Source organism: Pollicipes pollicipes, unplaced genomic scaffold (assembly GCF_011947565.3).
Source record: "Pollicipes pollicipes isolate AB1234 unplaced genomic scaffold, Ppol_2.1 Scaffold_7231;HRSCAF=8579_pilon_pilon_pilon, whole genome shotgun sequence".
NCBI classification, from domain to species: Eukaryota; Metazoa; Arthropoda; class Thecostraca; order Pollicipedomorpha; family Pollicipedidae; genus Pollicipes; species Pollicipes pollicipes.
Window position 1 is genome coordinate 23,556,275 of NW_023597034.1, and position 17,743 is coordinate 23,574,017.

The 17,743-nt window shown below is 49.5% G+C and overlaps 1 protein-coding gene across 1 annotated transcript; it reads left to right on the forward strand.

The window, feature by feature from the left end:
* The first annotated feature begins 250 nt into the window (after positions 1-250).
* Ku80 (X-ray repair cross-complementing protein 5 Ku80) lies at positions 251-17,700 on the forward strand. Its single transcript, XM_037233619.1, has 5 exons — positions 251-373; positions 7,744-7,836; positions 15,563-16,995; positions 17,281-17,493; positions 17,557-17,700. Exons 3-5 carry the CDS (start codon positions 15,586-15,588, stop codon positions 17,698-17,700), a joined length of 1,767 nt encoding a protein of 588 aa, XP_037089514.1. The 5' UTR covers positions 251-373; positions 7,744-7,836; positions 15,563-15,585.
* Positions 17,701-17,743: the final 43 nt, after the last annotated feature.

Below are 17,743 nucleotides of genomic sequence, written 5' to 3' on the forward strand. Positions count from 1 at the left end.
AAAAGAATTTTGGCATGCAGCGTTTGACGAGTGCGAGTGTCGTGCCATCTATACTATGCAGCGATGGAGCGGTGGAGTGGAAGCACGCTCCACCCCAATGACACTAAAGTTTGGCTGCCCCACTCCTAGATGTCAGGGTTAAGTCAGTGGAGGCGGTGCAGCGACAAAACTGACGCAACAGCTACGACTTTGGCTGCCGCCAGTATCCTCGCTGCACAAGCATTGGCAGAACGTGGCTCTACGGGATTCAAGCTCTGACTTGCGAGATTGGCGGCGCGTGTCCACGGCGAGGGAGGAGGCCGGTGAACTTTCGGGATTCTTGGTGAACGGAAAACTTGGCCTGGGCACGTAGTCTTGGGCGAGGCCCTGAATCGTAAGTAGTCGTTGGGCGAAATAAGACCATTCAGGGCAGACTGACCCGACGCCTGACTGCGATGGGGACAACCTCCGACGTCGCCGTGGCCCATAGCGGTGGGTAGCGGGCAATCGCGGGGTCCGACGGTTGTGTCGCCGAAAACCAATATATTTGGGGGAAGTTCACATGAAAGTTAGGGGTCAGACATTGGTCCTGAACTTTGTATCATCAATTAAACAGTTGAACAATTGATAGTATGCTTTACAAACAATGCATGTACTCTGTCATCTGGTGTCATTTCTTTAAATGTGTGTCAATATACAAGAATGGGAAGTTGTCGCAGGCAATCTAAGTGCTTTATGGTGTTATATTCTCATTGGCAAAGTGTAAAGCTAGGAGAACATCCATGTGGAGTCATTTCTCACAGCATGACACATTTTGGGGATTCTTTCAGAAGACATCACTTACCACAAAGTTTTGCACTTTTGATATATGTGTGAGAGGCATGCTTTGGTGATACCACCAGTATGTTCTTTTGAAGACAAATATTTGTTCTTTGCACCATGAGTTCTACACCATGGGAAATTTAGTTGTTTTGTTTCTGCTGGCGGAGCACAAAAATTTTCGGGGTTGGAGTACGAACTTGCCCACAGCCATAGGTCTGTCTGATATGGAATGGTGTCTACACAATGGGCCTTGTTTAGAGTATATTACACACTGCCTTTAATGGGCCAACATTTTCCCAGTGTTTTTCTGGCAAAAAAAGTTGTCAGCATGCAATTTTGCATTTCAGTGGAACAAAGCACTTCTTGTGAGTGAGGGCGCTACGCTGATCCCACCCATATCCCCGTAGTGCTATCAGCTCGCCTATATACGCGGAGTCTGCGCGTGACTCACCTACCAATATTGTACACCCTGAGCAAGCTGGGGTAAATAAAGAATGGTGCGCCCTTCAGTGAATGTATGGCACAACAGTACACCGGTCAATGCCAATGAATCGCATTGAGTGGAGCAGACACCGCTCTCCGCACGCCGCGCCTCGGCAAAATTTACAGGGTTCTTCTAGACACGGTTAGTTATCCAGCGTCAGCTGGCTAATTTTCCTGGGGCTTTTCGAATTGACACTATGCAAGTATTCCTCGATGGGCGACGTCCCCAATCTTGTGTCTAAATAAAAATGATGTTTTCGCACGCTGTGGCTTTTGACCAGCACCGTGCTTCACGCACGAGTTATCTACCTTGTTCTTTTCAAGTTATGAGACTGTTGAGATTCATTGCATAAAGAACGGCTCGAGCATATGGAACTGTGTTTTAAATTCAGGTCAGCGCTGGTGTACGTGACAGGCAGTTTGACACGAAATACTGACATACTAAGCTTGCAAGCCAGCCGGTGTACCTACGCCGATGAAAAAGTTTTGCATCACTACAGGTATCAGCAAAACATCATCCTTGCCATAGTGTCATAGCTATCCTTGGTAGCTCATCAGGCAGGAGTGGGCCTTATTTCCTACCCTTCATCCCCAACTCCAAGGGGCTCGAGGCTTGTATGGGAGGTAGTCCCTTCACCCGCCGATCTTCGCGGGGAAAACTGGGCAAAACCATAAAGGAACAATAAGATTTCGTGCATATCCGAAGTTTTGATATTTATCTGTCCCATCCTCAAATGGTGTTGCGAAATTGCGCCCGACAACCGGTGCATTGCGTGCGATGTACTAACTTGGGGCGAGGGAGGGCTAAGTGAACATGGCACGCCATTTCGTTTACATGTAGCCGACGTTCTAGGGTTGCAAAATGTAAAACCTTTCCTACCAAAATGCGGCACGTGCCGGTGAATCTGCATCGACCTTTGCTCCAGTTGAGATGTACCATCTGGAGCACACGGATCGTATGGAGCGTAACTACGCATGCAATTGGATATGAAGTGAGAAGTGAAGAGGCCAGCAACACATCCACTCATTTTGACATGACTTGATTGCCTCACATTGATGTCTTCGCAAGTTTATTTCATTTCATCTCAATGCTGCCCATTGAACATTAACGAATGATCAACTTCTCATATAAGCGGACAAATGGTAAATGTACATAGCCACTGATTTACTTGTATGGAAGTCAGCAAAAAATGACACCATCTCCAGATGATGCTAATTCTCTGGGGCCTTGAGCAAAAAATCGCTTGCATTTAGTTGTATTCTAACATCGTGACTGTTCCTATCATGACACTACAAAAAAACGACGTAGCGGGCAAGCTCTATCATGTTCACACCACGCGGACAGCTCGCCTGACATGTCGGTACCGACATATCAACGCACCGGTCCGGTGCGCTGCTAGACAGAACAAAGCCATCGAGTACAGCAACCGGCAGCATTGACGGCAGGAATCACGTGTTTCTCGCGCGGAGGTGATCAGCATGGCACAGTTACGTCGGTTCCACCAACTCCGGCAGCGAGCGCCGCCACATGACGCACGTCGGGAGTACGGGAGTCTTCGGGAACAGGACCATACCCGATGGCAAAGCGGCAGGTACAGGCGCCAGCTGCTCCTCCTGAACACGGCGCACTGGCCACCATGGTAACATATACAAAACATGCATAACTGGAGTAGTGACTGACATCACCGCACAAGACCGTCATGAATTTGGACTGTTGCAGTGGCAGGTAGCTCTTTTAACAGTCCAGTCAGTGTCCGGTGTAACAACAGTAACAGTAACAGTCAGTCCGGTGCCAGCACAGCCCGTTACGGCCACAACACAGTCTGCGGTGAAAAGTTATCAAAAACCACCGGAAGAGCCGTGTATAAGATTTAAGTGCACCACTCCGTACCGCAAGTGAAGCGTGTAGTGGTCCCGGGCCGTGATGTTCATGGAGCGCGTCAGGTTGATGCACCACTCGTTGCCATGGGGTGCATTACAACGTATTAAGTATTGCCGTACGAAAAATTGGTGGAATGTACAATTTAAATGCCTCTACAGCTCTGTGTCTAGCGCATAACGAGCGGCCGAAAACGGGACCGTTCAGCTCGTTCCAGCTCGAGCTGACAGTGACGTTTTTCAATCCTCAGATCTTGCCTTGTCTTTCTCCCCATCTACGTTAGGTTTCATCGTTACGAAACCCGCGAAAGTGCTCCCTTATCACATACGCCACGGCCGTCATCTACGCCGGAACGGCGTGAAAGTGTCGTCGAATGCCACGAAGGTTGCACTCGTAGCGTGCACAAATACCACCGCAATCAGTGCAACCGTTTGCGCTGTGCGCCTCGCCAATAAATCCGGACACACAGACACACGCACACCACCAAGCTAGTTGTTAACATGTGTACGAACTGGCGTTTTTTTTTTTAAACAATGTCGGGTTACCCACTTTAGAGGTATGCGGTTCGCTGTCGACGCGATATTTCAGAGAACGGGGTTTATTATCGCTGTGGGCTGTGTAACGCCGATGCACTGCTGTCGAACTTCACCAATCTTCCTCCACCTCTTACCACGGGAAAACGGCACTTCCAAATACGAAAACCAAATGCATCTAAAAAACGTCATTCTGTATATTTATTCTTTGGGTCACACATCCCACGCACCCAATCACTTAACACACATCAATCAATCACAAAACATCTAAAACATAAGTCGGGACACCCACTCAGCTACTCACACCCCTATCACACCTAACCCGGATACACATACATTCAAGCACTCTAAAAGCCTACATCACCTCCTCCTCCACAGCCCATCTGACGCTGGCCTCCACGACACGGGTCAGCTCTCTGCCGAGGTGCACGTAAGCCGACTGGGCTAGGTGCAACCCGTCGTCTCCGTACACCTCCGCAGGGAGCCTCGGGGCAGTGCCATCCACGGGGGGTGGCTTGCCGGCCACGTTACCGGCTACCCACCCCACGGGGATTACAAACCCCGCAGTGTCCGCTTCGTGGGGCATTTTAAGAGCGCGCCTGAGCGCGCGCTCGGTGTCAATGTACAGCGCACTGCTGCTCTTCGCGGCCTCGCGGAAGGCCTCCGCAAGGCCGCGGAAAGCGGCAATGGCCGAGTCATCTCCGGACTGCGGCGGAAAGGGCCCCAGAACAATGGGGACCACATTCCGCAGCCGTCCGAGGAGAAATTCAACAAAGGCCTGCAACTGCGCGGCCAAATGCGCTGTTTTCTCGGCGACATTTGGCAGCGCGGCTGCAGGAGGCGGGGCCGCACCGGTCTGCTGGCGGCGGCGGCGGGAGGCGGCATCCTCTTTTTCAACCAGGGCGTTTCCCCCAATTGATATCAGCACAAACCCTGGGTTCAACACCCTTAGGTCTGCCGCCGCCTCCCGCATTTCAAACCACTCGTCGGCCAGCATGCCGGTGCGGTCCCCTCTCACACTGCCAGAACCTTCGAAGGCTTTTATGCCGATTGAAAATGACCCCCACCGAGTTCGTAAATCCCTCCCACGATTAAAATTTTGACTCCTCACATGGGAGTCCCCGAACATCAATATCCGGTGGTCAAACGACACCACATGTGATGTTCGGCGGCTCCCATGCGAGGCACCACTTCCCCTGCCCAGCCCTCTGTCCCGCCTCCTACCGCCCCATCGGTGCGGTGAGCGGGAGCGACTGGAGCCTGGGGGAGCGTCAGGTCGCCAACGCCGCTCTCCTCCCTGGAAAATATGCATCATTGTGATCAAGATAAAATGGAGCGTTCCAGCTCGAAGGCATCTTTCAAAAACATACTCTGGAGAACCTCAGGACAAGTTACGTCTAGTAACAGCACCGCGTAGCGTCACTGCAACACCACCAAGACATCATAAGCATATCAAATTGCATTATCTCAGACTTCAGATTATGCTATGAACCCTATGTAGGGCGTCAAAATGTTATCTCTCCCGCAGGGTCGGCTGTTTCAAACAGAACTTCTCAGCTTTTCAGAAGTATTTCGAGAAAACCTGGTATTTATTATCAAATCGTACGCGTCTGATGTCACCATAAGTGAAAAGTAAAAAAAGGTGGGAAGCTTCCTTTAATCAAAACCACCAAGCATGCAGCGTCGTCGTCGACGGATTCAGCGCCCCATTGGAGGCTAGAAAGCTCTTCATAACATTGGACACGGTGGGGCTTAGCTACAGCGTTGCGACAGAAAACGCAACGAAAATAGCAAGTAGGAAGCAACTACTAGGTTGGGGACCATGTGACACTTGTTCCAGGCGGACCGAATTTCAATCCATTGAATACGTTAAACTACCAATGACAATGACAAAGCAAACACCCAACGGGAACCCCAGTGTTGCCATTACAATTACTCCAAATGGCGCAGATGTCTTAGCGATTCCAGTTTTCTGTCATGCCTGCCACATGTCTGCTGCTTGTTGTAACATTGTGCTTCCCGTTACGCAGTGTTTCGTTCCACTCTGTTTTCGCTCATGATATGGAATATTTCTGTTTAAATGCGATTGATGTTTGTTTTCTACCGTAAATCATACCAAATCCAGCGGAAAAAGGATACCTTTTATGACTTCCGGTCACAAACTGACATGATGACTGACGCTCGACGAGTAAGCTCGGATGACAGGATGACGTTAAGGTCATACGGTGATGGATACCACGGATACGCGAGTACTAAGAAACTACGGATCAGCGAATTGTAAAATTTAAACCCATATGTGCCACCGCAACTTTACTGGTACCTGATAACAAAGCGATGTCTGCTGTTTGCAGAAGAGCAGGTTGCATATAACATCGCAACTGCTCCTCCAACGATGGCAACGAGTTATGTGTCGACGAGATCTGGCTAGCATCGCCACTTGCTCAAAATGGAACCCCTTCAATTTTCCAGTACAAAAATCTGGTCCGTGCTCACGCAGCAGCGGATTCGCATTGCGATTATCTTTCGCCTGCAGGTGACTTACACGACATTCCGCAATCGCCTTGCGGTCGTCCCACAATGAATAATTCGCCTTTTGGCCAATCTTGCTCATCTTTCTGGCGATCTCCAGAATGAATGTCAACACTAACGCACTGGGAATGAAATCGATGTCGCACGGAGCAGTTAGGGCACTGAGCTTGTCTGGATCATTGCCGCGTCGGGAAGGGTCGTTCTCGATCGTCATCACCACCTGCCCGAACTGGTTCGTCACTGACTCAATAGATTTCACGCTGTACTCGACAAATCTGGTTTGGTTTCTACGGTTCTCTGCGGGGTCCGAAACGCACCATCGATGCGTCTCGCAAGACGTAGCATTTTGGATGACCGGTCAATCGTATGAACAATGGCATCCAGATCTCTGTAGAAATTTCTACGCCCATGAGAACTCGTTTAATCTGAACGTACTGTCGAACCACTTTTCCACCTTGTAAGCCCTGTCCACCAGGTGAATAAAGGCTTCATCGCCGAACATTACGCGCCACCTGGCAGCCACACCTGCGTCTGGTCCAGCATGCACCGCCTCTTTATCTGAACTTATAGTCAAACACATTATACCCACATCCTGTGACAGCAAGTCGAGGACAGACTTAGTGAGAACATCTGCAATGTGCTCGAGACATCCAATAGCGTCCGATCCATGCGTTAAATTTTCTTGGGGCGCATCCTCCGTTCCTCTTTCGAAAAACATCCACGGACGGATTGATTACGACCGGAGTGTCGTCGACGTCAATAAATCGAATATTACGACCTGACGGGATACCCTGCACACAGTAATTTTGTCGACACTAATATGGAAATGACGTCTCCTTCCAGAAGCAGGATTAGCTGACTTCAGATAACGGCGCGGGGAGTCTTTGTGCACGGCATAAAATGTATCAACGCCAGCAGCAGCAGTTGTCTTGTCAATGCTCCTGTGTATTTCACCGAACTCCTTCGTGCTTATAAGGATTGGCATCATGTCATTCATCATGGACTGAAAATCCGCATAATCCTTGATTACACTGTGATATAAAATAAGCAGTGTCAGTTGTCAGCTGCTCGTCGGGCTCCTTCGTCTTGGTAAATTGGTCCCTGGTCGCTTGCCGATTTTTCACGGCCTCCTCACATGCCCTGTGCGCTACCGTTCGAGCATGCCGTTTCACGAGAAACATTCTCCTTTTAAGTGACACACCAGTGTCAACCCAATGAAGGGCTTTGCTAGCTCCTTTCATGCCAACCACGATGTCTGTTATGCGTACACGTAGCAAAGAAACCAAATGAGCCTGCGGTAGTTTCTTTTCGAAGGAGCCAAAGATGCCTTTCGGTCATAGCGCGCTGATCTGCTGCTGACGCCTCAGCATAAACGTGACCTTGGAGCTCAGTGACCTCTTTCCGCAAGTCGCTGTTGAAGTTGATCTGTGTCGCAAGATCCCTCACGTCTGCAGACAACGTACTCAATTTTTTTCAATATCTCCTTCACACCCACCGTACCCAACCATCCGTCCACAGATCCCGTTGGAAGTGACGGTGGTGTCGCTGGGGCCGAAGACGGAGCATGTGCATGTGGAGCACAATGTATCGGGGACGATTCTGAACGTAAAGGTATGGTCTGATCTGCAACATCATGTGACGACAAACCAGGATCAGGAATCGCACCAACATCAGCTTCAATTTCTGGGACATCGCATACGTCTTTCAGAGCAATGATGGGTGCGTTATCTGGAATGTCATATTCGATGTCCGCAACATTGAGCTCATAATCTGGAAAATTTGGTTCCCTGTTTGGGGCACCCGGTCCTACATACGAAGCGCCGTGTTCCTTTCCTAGAGCGTTTCGTTTCCTCCGGTAATCGTTTGCCTTTTCAATCAGGTAACCTGACACACCTTTAGGGTTCAATCGCTGGGCAGCTTGAAACTCTGCTTCATGTTTCCTGTGTGTCGTGGCAAATTTCTTGCACATGCAATGGCCTGGTTGCAAATATGACATGTAATTTGACCTGCCCGATGCGATACTGTCGCGAATCGAATTCTTTCGTACGTTTTTTTTCTTCTTATACAAGAATAAGTCCTTTCTAGCGCTGCCCTGCCAAAGACAAAACAAAATATATTACAATCAGTAGCCTGAAAAGACGACTGTATGCCCAGACAGAGCCCAAACCGCTAGTTCCTTTCAGTATTCGGAGACTTTCCTCCCCTTTGTTGTTCTAAATGTATACTAAATGGCGCCAGCAGCCTAGCTACAGTTTTTGGTGGCCTTGAGTGGTCATATCTCATAAGATTCTAGGAGTTATTGGTGAGCACGGCAACCGGAATAATCGGGATCACATGAACACCCTGAATTAAAGTGCCAAAGATCTGTCAAATACGGAAGCCACTCAGATGCTTCCCTACTGGTTGATACGACAAGGTTATAAATACCTATTGCAGGAGAAGTTGACTTAAACCTGCCTAGTGGTCACCTTGACACGCATCTGGATTGAGCCACGCAGCCAGCCCATTCCAAGGGAGAGTAGTTTAGCCGATCCCATAAAATACCACTCAATAACCGTATGAAGACCACAGATGGGTACAAAGTCAGTTGACATGCACCAGGCCTACGACCGTCATTAGAGGCTGAGGCTTCTTCCCTGGAGCTGGCTCAAGCCCACGTTTTTCAAGATAAAGCATGACCTGCAAGCAGGGACCAGCACCGCAAGCCACAAAATGCAAGAGCGCCACAAGCCACCAATGCAAGGACGGAGGTTATGGAAAAATGAATGATATCATAATGTGTTGCCTGGAGCACCATTCACCTGCTGGAAGGGTAACAACGCCACCCCCAAGAGCATGACTGCAAATTAAACCTTTACAAGCAGTGTGCAGAAAACACAATGCACCATGCTTCATACTCACAAGCGATGATACGACAATGTTTCCTGCAAGGGGGAAGTCACAAGGGTGAGTCCTCACTAACCACCATGGACAAAATAATGAAATGCCTTATCTTTTTGAAGGCTCTTACCATCTGAATGATCCCCCCTGGATGCATTCTTATTATATTACCTCAGATCAAGTTTCTTTAAATACCTTCCAAGCAGCATATCAAGAGTTACACCAAAACATGACTACCAATTTTTGGAAAGACCAGCATAGAACAGCCCGCACTTGATAAAAACACATGGCACACACGCACACACAATGCGTATATATATATATATATATATATATATATATATATATATATAATATATATATATTATCTCTCTCTCTCATCTCTCTCCTCCATCTCACTCTCTCTCTCTCTCATCACTCTCTCTCTCTCTCTCTCCTACCCCCTCCCCCTCCCCCTCCCCCTCCCCTTCCTTCCCCCTCCCCTCCCCCTCCCCCCCCCCCTCCCCCTCCTCCTCCCCTCCTCCCCTTCTCTCTCTCTCTCTCTCTCTCTCTCTCTCTCTCTCTCTCTCTCTCTCTCTCTCTCTCTCTCTCACTCTCTCACTCTCTCACTCTCTCACTCTCTCACTCTCTCACTCTCTCACTCTTCACTCTTCACTCTCTCACTCTACTCTCTCACTCTCACTCTCTCACTCTCTCACTCTCACTCTCTCACTCTCACTCTCTCACTCTCACTCTCTCACTCTCACTCTCTCACTCTCACTCTCTCACTCTCACTCTCTCACTCTCTCACTCTCTCACTCTCACTCTCTCACTCTCACTCTCTCACTCTCACTCTCTCACTCTCACTCTCACTCTCTCTCTTCAATGGCTGCAAGTCCTCAGCTTGGAGGTACAAATGTTTAGGGATACAATGTTCCATACTTGTACCTAAGCCTAGACCCAAACAGCAGTCGTCACCCTTATAACTTCCATAGCCAAAACACATACTTACAGGCATGCTGCAGCTCCAGGTATCACCTGGTGTCCAAAAAGGTCTGAAACCACCAGTATGCAAAACATTACAAGGGTGCCACCTTCAACAGTACCACAATACATATCCAAAATTAGCTATGAGACATCAAGAGTTGCAACCTCAGCATACTGAGCATCATATTTCATAATAGCCAGTACCTACATCTACATAACCCATAACTCATACTGTAATGGAGAATGATTAAGGGTACCTGTTAATAAGAAATGCAGTTAGAGAGATTAACAGCAAAATTTCATACAGATGCATTCACAAGTGCATCATACAAAGCTTGTTTACATATAATTACCCATCTATATGCACACTTAAACAATATCAGAATGATAAATCAGGTGCATCCTCTGTTTACTGACAAACTGAATCGTGAACAACCACTTTGCATGACACCCTGGTTTTTCAATGACTCTTAGGCAGCTGCAGCTTACTATGAAAGCCTCATGTATGTGACATCAGTAATATGCAGTCCTTGGGGCCTTACATAATTAATATAAACATACCAAAAGTGTTCCTCTTCCTATCCTTTTCTTTCTGCTCTTCTCCTCCCCTTTCAGCTCCTCCCCTGCACTTTCTGTCACTCTTCTCCTTCCACTTCTCCTTCACTTCTGCTCCTCTCTTCCTGCACCTCCTATTATCCCACTCCTCTTCTTTAAGTCCCCTATGATCCTATGCAGGGAAAATTTTAATAGTGTCACTGCAGGACCTTATGCCAAACAGCAAGAACCATGGCAGTATTGCCACCTGTCAGGTCACAGTAATTATAGCCACAGGCTGAAAACAGGTCATCCTTATACAGTATCTCAAATTTGGTTTTGGCTCTTTTTTGTTTTTGGCTCTTTTGGCTCTTTTGGCTGTTTTGGGGGACAACAAAAATATTAAAACTATGACTTGTAGTGAGAATGAAATAACCCAAGTGCATTTGCACTACATTCACAGCTGGCACTAAATGAATTCTTTGGCAGCAAATGACAGTAAATGCCATGCTCAAGCTGGTCTCAGTGATTGCCACAGACCATTAGAAATTGGCTGCTTCTCTTAAACTCTAGTTGCTAATAGTGTTCTCCTATTCATGCTTTGCTCTTTTTTTAAGATATGGGGTGATGAAAGGTGATATGATATCTAAAGGTGCCAGTCCAATAAACTGATAGAAGCTCCCCTGCCCATTCCCCCAAATGTCACTTATACAAAGTCTGCAAGCAACAACATAAATAAGACCATCTGGGGCATTGGTCAGGGTATACACTGCCACCTGATGTTAAAAAAGAGCGCTAAAAGTACATCAATAATCGTTTTTAAGGCAGACCACATCGCAATTAATCGTAAAACAGGTAATCTAAACTTTTACCTTGGAACTTAAATAACTACGACAGCGAACATCCGAGCGCCGCAAACACGCAGCAACCGCGACCCCGGCGTCATTGCTACGCGTAATCCCATTACTGCGTGATCACAACATTACTGCGCATCAAGACCCATAGAAATGTACGAGGCCACGTAACAAGAATGCAATGAAATCTGTAGTAGGCTCAAGCAAGGCTGGTAGGCTGGTTTTTTCTTGTGTTACAATAATGCCTACGTGCAATCCAGAAGCGTTAAATTGTGCCGTGTGCGAGATATTCTCTGCGGCTCTCCCTGGTTCGTCAAGAGGCGCTGTTGTTTTGGGTGCGGGCTTGGGCCCGGTGTGTGGGCACGTTGGTGCTGTTAGGCGGTAGGTGAGTTGAACATGTGCTGGTGAGCAGAAACAGACGTGGGCACTGAATGCATTGCAAGAAAACAATATGTGATATGGTGGAGAGATTCGGATGTAACCCGCAAGCAGTTTCCCTCGTTCAGTCGTGAGTTTGGCGCGCGATGCTGTCGAAGTTGCAGGAACAGCTTGCCTCCATCTGACGTCGCTCACAGAGAACAATTTTTGCATTCTTCCCAATGTATATTTGTGGAGAACAAGATGTCTTGGGGTTAAAAACACCAAGAAACACACAAGTTTCAGGTGCTGTCCTTATACCTGATCCCACACTCGAAACCCAAACCTGGCATTGATGTTGTATGTAGATACCTTGATACCTAGCTACCTACCCACCATGCTGTAGGTGGAGCAAGTTATAGCAAGGTGATTTTGCACAGGCCTGCAGTGGTAAACTTTCATAGACCAGCTCCCAGACATTTATTTACCTTTTTTGAAATGACTTAATAACAGTCCCAAATTAAATCCCAAGCAACTTTTGAAGTGTGAATGCATGCTGTGTGAAAATTGAAGATAACCAATTCCACTTTGACTCATTGAATAGTTGAACTCACAATCACAATGCACATAGTCTGAAGCAGCTACATTTGTGCTCTGCCCTCCACATGCCCACCACAGCAATACAAAGAACCAAACCACACACAGGAGTTCTGGTGCATTCCCAGAAATTGTGATGGCATTCTAGCACTGGTCAATGGGCCAACCAACTACAAGTAGCACAGGTTGTTCCTGAAATGACAGGCTGTGATGAATAGTCTAAGAAAAGCCATGTATCTGGTCACACCTACACAAATTGTTAAGTTTGTGGTATTAAAATCATAAAGGCTTACAGCAGTGCATTTAAAGTTGTAATTTGCCACCTACAAATTTATTTTATCTTTGGGGGGTGCAAGACAATGCTGAGACAATGCAGTACTTGTTCTACAAATTGGTAGATATTTCTCATTCTGAGGCACATCATGACATTTCAACACCCTCTGAGGAAGACCTATGCCTGGGCAATACCAAAACATGTCAGCTTTTCAATAAAATTTGGCTAACTTGGCCAAAAACTTGCTGTTCTCCAGCTTGTACTCTGCCTTGTTCTCCTGAGGTCTCCCCATAGGCTCCATTGTGAGGAGGGCAACCAGGTGATGCTCTTTTCCCTCCAGTTATTGACCATCTCTATTTTACAAGTACAGGTACTGGTTGATCCCAGAGACGTGATACTGTTGTTTAATAAGTAAGATGTCCTAGAATGTTCAATGATGGGCATTTGCTGATTTCTTAAAAAGTGGTTCACTTACTGTCATTTTTACAATAGTAATGATAAGTTTCAACATGCTGCATGCCAAAAAAAAACATTTTGGGAACATAATTTCTGATGACATTCTGATGAACCCTTAAGCAGACCTCACCACCAAAAGTGCCACCGACAAACATGGTATTGGGATGCCATGTAATTTTATGATTCTATCTTAAAAGTTCTGACATATGGTGTGCTTAAATGCTATGATTTTCAATTCAGTTGCAAGTTGGGTGGTGATTGGCAGCTGGTATGGCAGGAGCGGGAATGAAACGAGCACCTTGAAAAGGATGTTCAATGCAGCAATATTTTGGAATTTTCCCACCAATTTGTTCACACCATGCATGTCCTTTGGTAGAATTGCTAACATGCTTTCTAAGTATGAGGTAACTTTAGAGCATAGTATGACATAAGAGCATTCTGGACTTCTTGCTCTGCCAGTCTTCTAATGATCTAGTTGAAATAGATGACCCATCAGTGATTTTGGTGATGTTATGAGCTAGTGGTTTTCTGTTCAAACAAATATTGTTGTAGGTATCTGTTTGTTGTGACGTGGACCTTCACTGCCCGGAAATTCACTCATCAGCTGCAGGATGCTGGGCTGCCATAAGTTTTGGGTACAGAGGGGATGGGTTCGTCGTGTGGTGGGAGCCGGCGCCATGATATGTTTGTCCGTTTCTTGAAAAGGCATCGGTAAGTGTTTACATAGTGAAGTTTGCAGCCTTACTTACTCAGGTGTGTCATATATTTTCCCCACAGGTAATGATATGTAAGGTATGTGGCAGCAGTGTGTACTTAAAACAAGCACATTTCAGTTTTTCATTTTGACACAAGTAGCTTGCATGAGTTGTCATTGCCCTTCAAGAGTTGTATAGGCTTGTGCAAGTGCATCTAACCCATGTAATACAATGATGAAGGACATTAACATGAGCTCCCTGGATTGGCCAGCTCCTGCAGGATTGCATATGCTTGTCTTCATTTGTTGGTGCTACATGTGTTTGGTCCCTGGAAGCCAATTAAAAGTTATATCCCACTTTATGAAAGCCAAGTTCATGCACCCTCTTGGCTATCAACAAAGCAAAACTGTCTGCCTTGGTACTTATACCCAGGTCCTAAGCTCATACATTTGCAATGGCACCTTTGCTTTGTGGGGTGGACTGCAGTGTTTGTCTGGAGTACAAAAATTGTCATTCTTGCCATTCAAGATCCTGGAGTACAACATTTTGTGGTGCTACATCCACCAGAAAATGGAGGTTTTTCCCACACTGCCTCAGTTGTCTGGCTTCAGTAAAAGCTTGTGTGATTTTTACAATTCCTATTTCCTTAATTTTCACCTTTTATTAAGTCTCAATTTTTCATTAATCCAGAAAAGCCAAATAAGTTGTTTTGCAGTATCTTTCTGCCAATTTTGGGTTAATGAAGATGCGCAAAAAAAGCATGCCTTTACAGTATGTTTTTAGGCTGGTTTTTCAAACAGAATCCAGTCTGCCTTCATCCATCTGGACTGGTCATATTTAATGCACCTGATTTCCAAGATATGCCACAGTCAGTTTTCTTATGCAGTCCAGTCCACATATGGTATCACATTAATCTCTAAGGAGTTGTGTTTGTGCATGGTGCCAAAACACCATGGCATGTAGATGCATGCATCCAGAACTAATTTAGACATTGTTTGCCAGCTCAGTACTCTGGGAATGATCATATGGTCCATGTCTAGATATCAAGAAGTTTCCTCTAGAAGCATGGCTTTACTAGGCTTTACTAGGCTCAGGATGCTGTCAACCCAGGTTTGAGGTGCTGCTATGACTCTCAGAGCAGATTTTTTAAATGCTTCATACCATGGTTTGTGAATGGCACCTTAAGTTAGGTACAAGTTCTCCAAATTCGTTGACACCCTTTACATGCTAATAAGGTTAGCAAAACCCCACCTGCTTTTTAGGTCTGGTTTTGTGTTACCTCAGGGTGCCTGATGACTTGTATTTCAGCATACCCTACCTGGATCTGTGGTGCATATATGCGTGAACATGGTGCATTCCTTGGTGTGCATTTCATGGCATCTGGGTAGATTATGAGGTGCACCCCAACCCATACCTGGCACACCAGGAATGGTCCTAACCAGTTATCTCAGTGGTAGGACCCTGGACTTGCAATCAGAAGGCACTGGTTCACACCCGAGCAAGCCAGGGATAAGCTTGGTTTGCAACATAAATGTGGCTGAAAGCTGAAAACCAGACAGTTTTCTCAGGACTAAATCATATCTGACATCATAGGATTAATTTGCTGAAATTTTGTATACCCAGGTATGCATCAGAAAAGAATAATGATAGATTGAATACTGATTGCATCCATCTTTCCAATGGCACACTCCATTAGCTAAGGACAGCACATGTCTCCCATGCAGGTGTGCGGTCCATCCAGCCAGCGATGGAGGCTCTGGTGCTGGTGGTGGACGTCGGCGCGTCGACCGGCGTGCAGCCGCCGGACGGCCGGCCCTCCTTCCTGGAGACGGCGCTGCGCTGCTGTGACCGCGTTGTGCAGCGCAAGCTCTTCTCCGCCCCGAAAGACCACGTGGCGCTGGTGTTGATCGGCTCGGACGCCACGGACAATGCGCTGGCTGACGGCGATCAGTACCAGCACGTGAGCCTGGCGCGCCGGCTGGCGCCTGCTGACTGGCAGCTGGTACACCTGCTGCAGGACGAGCTGCACGCATCGGCCGCGCAGGGCGACTGGCTGGACGGCCTGGTGGTGGCGCTGGACCACCTGGAGGCGTCCGGGCGCGTGCACAAGTACGCCGAGCGACGGCTGGTGCTTCTGACCGACTTTGCTGGTCCGCTGTGTGCCGACCAACTGGACGCGATCGCGGCCGGCCTGCGCCGCCTGGAAGTCGACCTGACCGTCATCGGAGTCGAGCTTTCAGACGCGGCCCCTGTCGACGCGGCCGGCGGCGGCGGCGACGAGCCACGCGCTGGGCCGTCCCGGCCGCCCGGCTCGCTCCGGCACGACGGCAAGCCCAAGACGCAGCGTCAGCTGGACGGAGAGGCGGTGGCGGCGCGGCTCATCGACAGCCTCGACTGCGACTTCCACGCCTTCGAGCAGGCGCTGCCACAGCTGCTCTTCTTTCGGAAGCGGGCGACGCGCGCGGCGCCCTGGAACGCGCCACTGCAGATCGGAGACAACCTCACCATTCCCATCACTGGCTACAGCCAGGTGCGCAAGGCAACGCCGCCGTCCTGGAAGAAGCTGACGGTGGACGAGCAGCCAGAGGCTGTGCGCCAGCGTAAGCTGTACGAGCTGCAGGACGACGAGCGCACCGTCGTCCCTGTAGAGGACACGCTGCGCGCCTTCAGCTACGGCACGACGCTGGTGCCGTTCTCGGCGGATGACGAGAAGAGGCTCAAGTACAGCAGCGGCGCGCCCTGCTCGCTGCAGGTGCTCGGCTTCACGGCCGCTGCCAACGTACACCCGTACCAGTTTCTGGGCACCCAGACGGTCCAGATCGTGGCACGCCGCGACGACGCGGCGGCTGAGACGGCGCTCTCGGCGCTCATTCACGCCCTTCTGGAGACAGACATGGTGGCCATCACGCGGCGCACCTACCGCGCCGGCCTGATGCCGCTGCTGGGCGCTCTGCTGCCGCTCATCCACCACTCCTTCGAGTGCCTCGTTTTCGTGCAACTTCCGTTCTGCGAGGACGTGCGCGGCCCGCTGTTCGAGCCGCTGCCGGAGACGTTCGGCGACGGTCAGCTGGCAGCTGTCGACCAGCTGCTCGACGCCATGGACCTGACGGCGCCGGCGGCGCGGCCTGTCGCCGAGCGGCTCGCGCCCGGCGCCTTGGTCAGCCCGCACTTCCAACGGCTGTGCCAGGTGCTAGCGGCGCGCGCGCTGCGACCGACAGCGCCGCTGCCACCGCCCGCCGAGGACGTGCTGCGCCAGCTGGCGGCCGACCCGGCGATGGCGGCCGGCGCCGGTGGCGCGCTGCGCACGCTTGCCGCGCAGTTCCCGCTGCTGGAAGTGTCGCAACCGCACCAGCGGCGCGAGACGGGCCGCGACGTGTTCCAGGCGGCGGACGCGGCCGCCGACCCGTCGGCCGCCGACGCCGCCACGCCGGCCGTCACACAGATCGGCACCGTCAGCCCGGTCGACGACTTCGTGACGCTGCTGGGCCGCGACGACGTACAGTTCGACGAGCTGTGCGCGCAGATGCAGCGCGTGATCGCGAGCTTGGTGCGCGAGGTGATGCTTCGGCCAATGCTGCTGGACAAGACGCTGTCTGCTATCGTCTGCCTGCGTCAGCACTGCTGCCGTATCGCGCCGCTCGCCTACAACACGTGGGTTGGACAGGCGCGCGCTCAGCTGATCGAGCGGCCGGCGCTGTGGGAGCACGTGACGGCGCAGCGACTCGGGCCGATCACGGTGAGCGAGAGCGTCCACCCGGCCGGCACCGATGAAGAGGCCGAGCAGTTCTACCGCAGCGTTCAGGCGGAACAGGCTGCGCCGGCCGACGTCGACATGGCGGAGGATCTACTGGATGACCTGTGAGAGGAGCGGTGGGTCGAGTGTGGTCTGGTGTAGGAGCAGTGGT

Coding starts and splice junctions, on each gene's coding strand:
- Ku80 (XM_037233619.1), top strand. CDS start 15,586: ATGGAGGCTCTGGTGCTGGTGGTGGACGTCGGCGCGTCGACCGGCGTG. Junction 16,996..17,280: donor GGCTCGCGCCCGGCGCCTTG/GTCAGCCCGCAC, acceptor GCCGTCACACAG/ATCGGCACCGTCAGCCCGGT. Junction 17,494..17,556: donor CGCTCGCCTACAACACGTGG/GTTGGACAGGCG, acceptor GTGACGGCGCAG/CGACTCGGGCCGATCACGGT.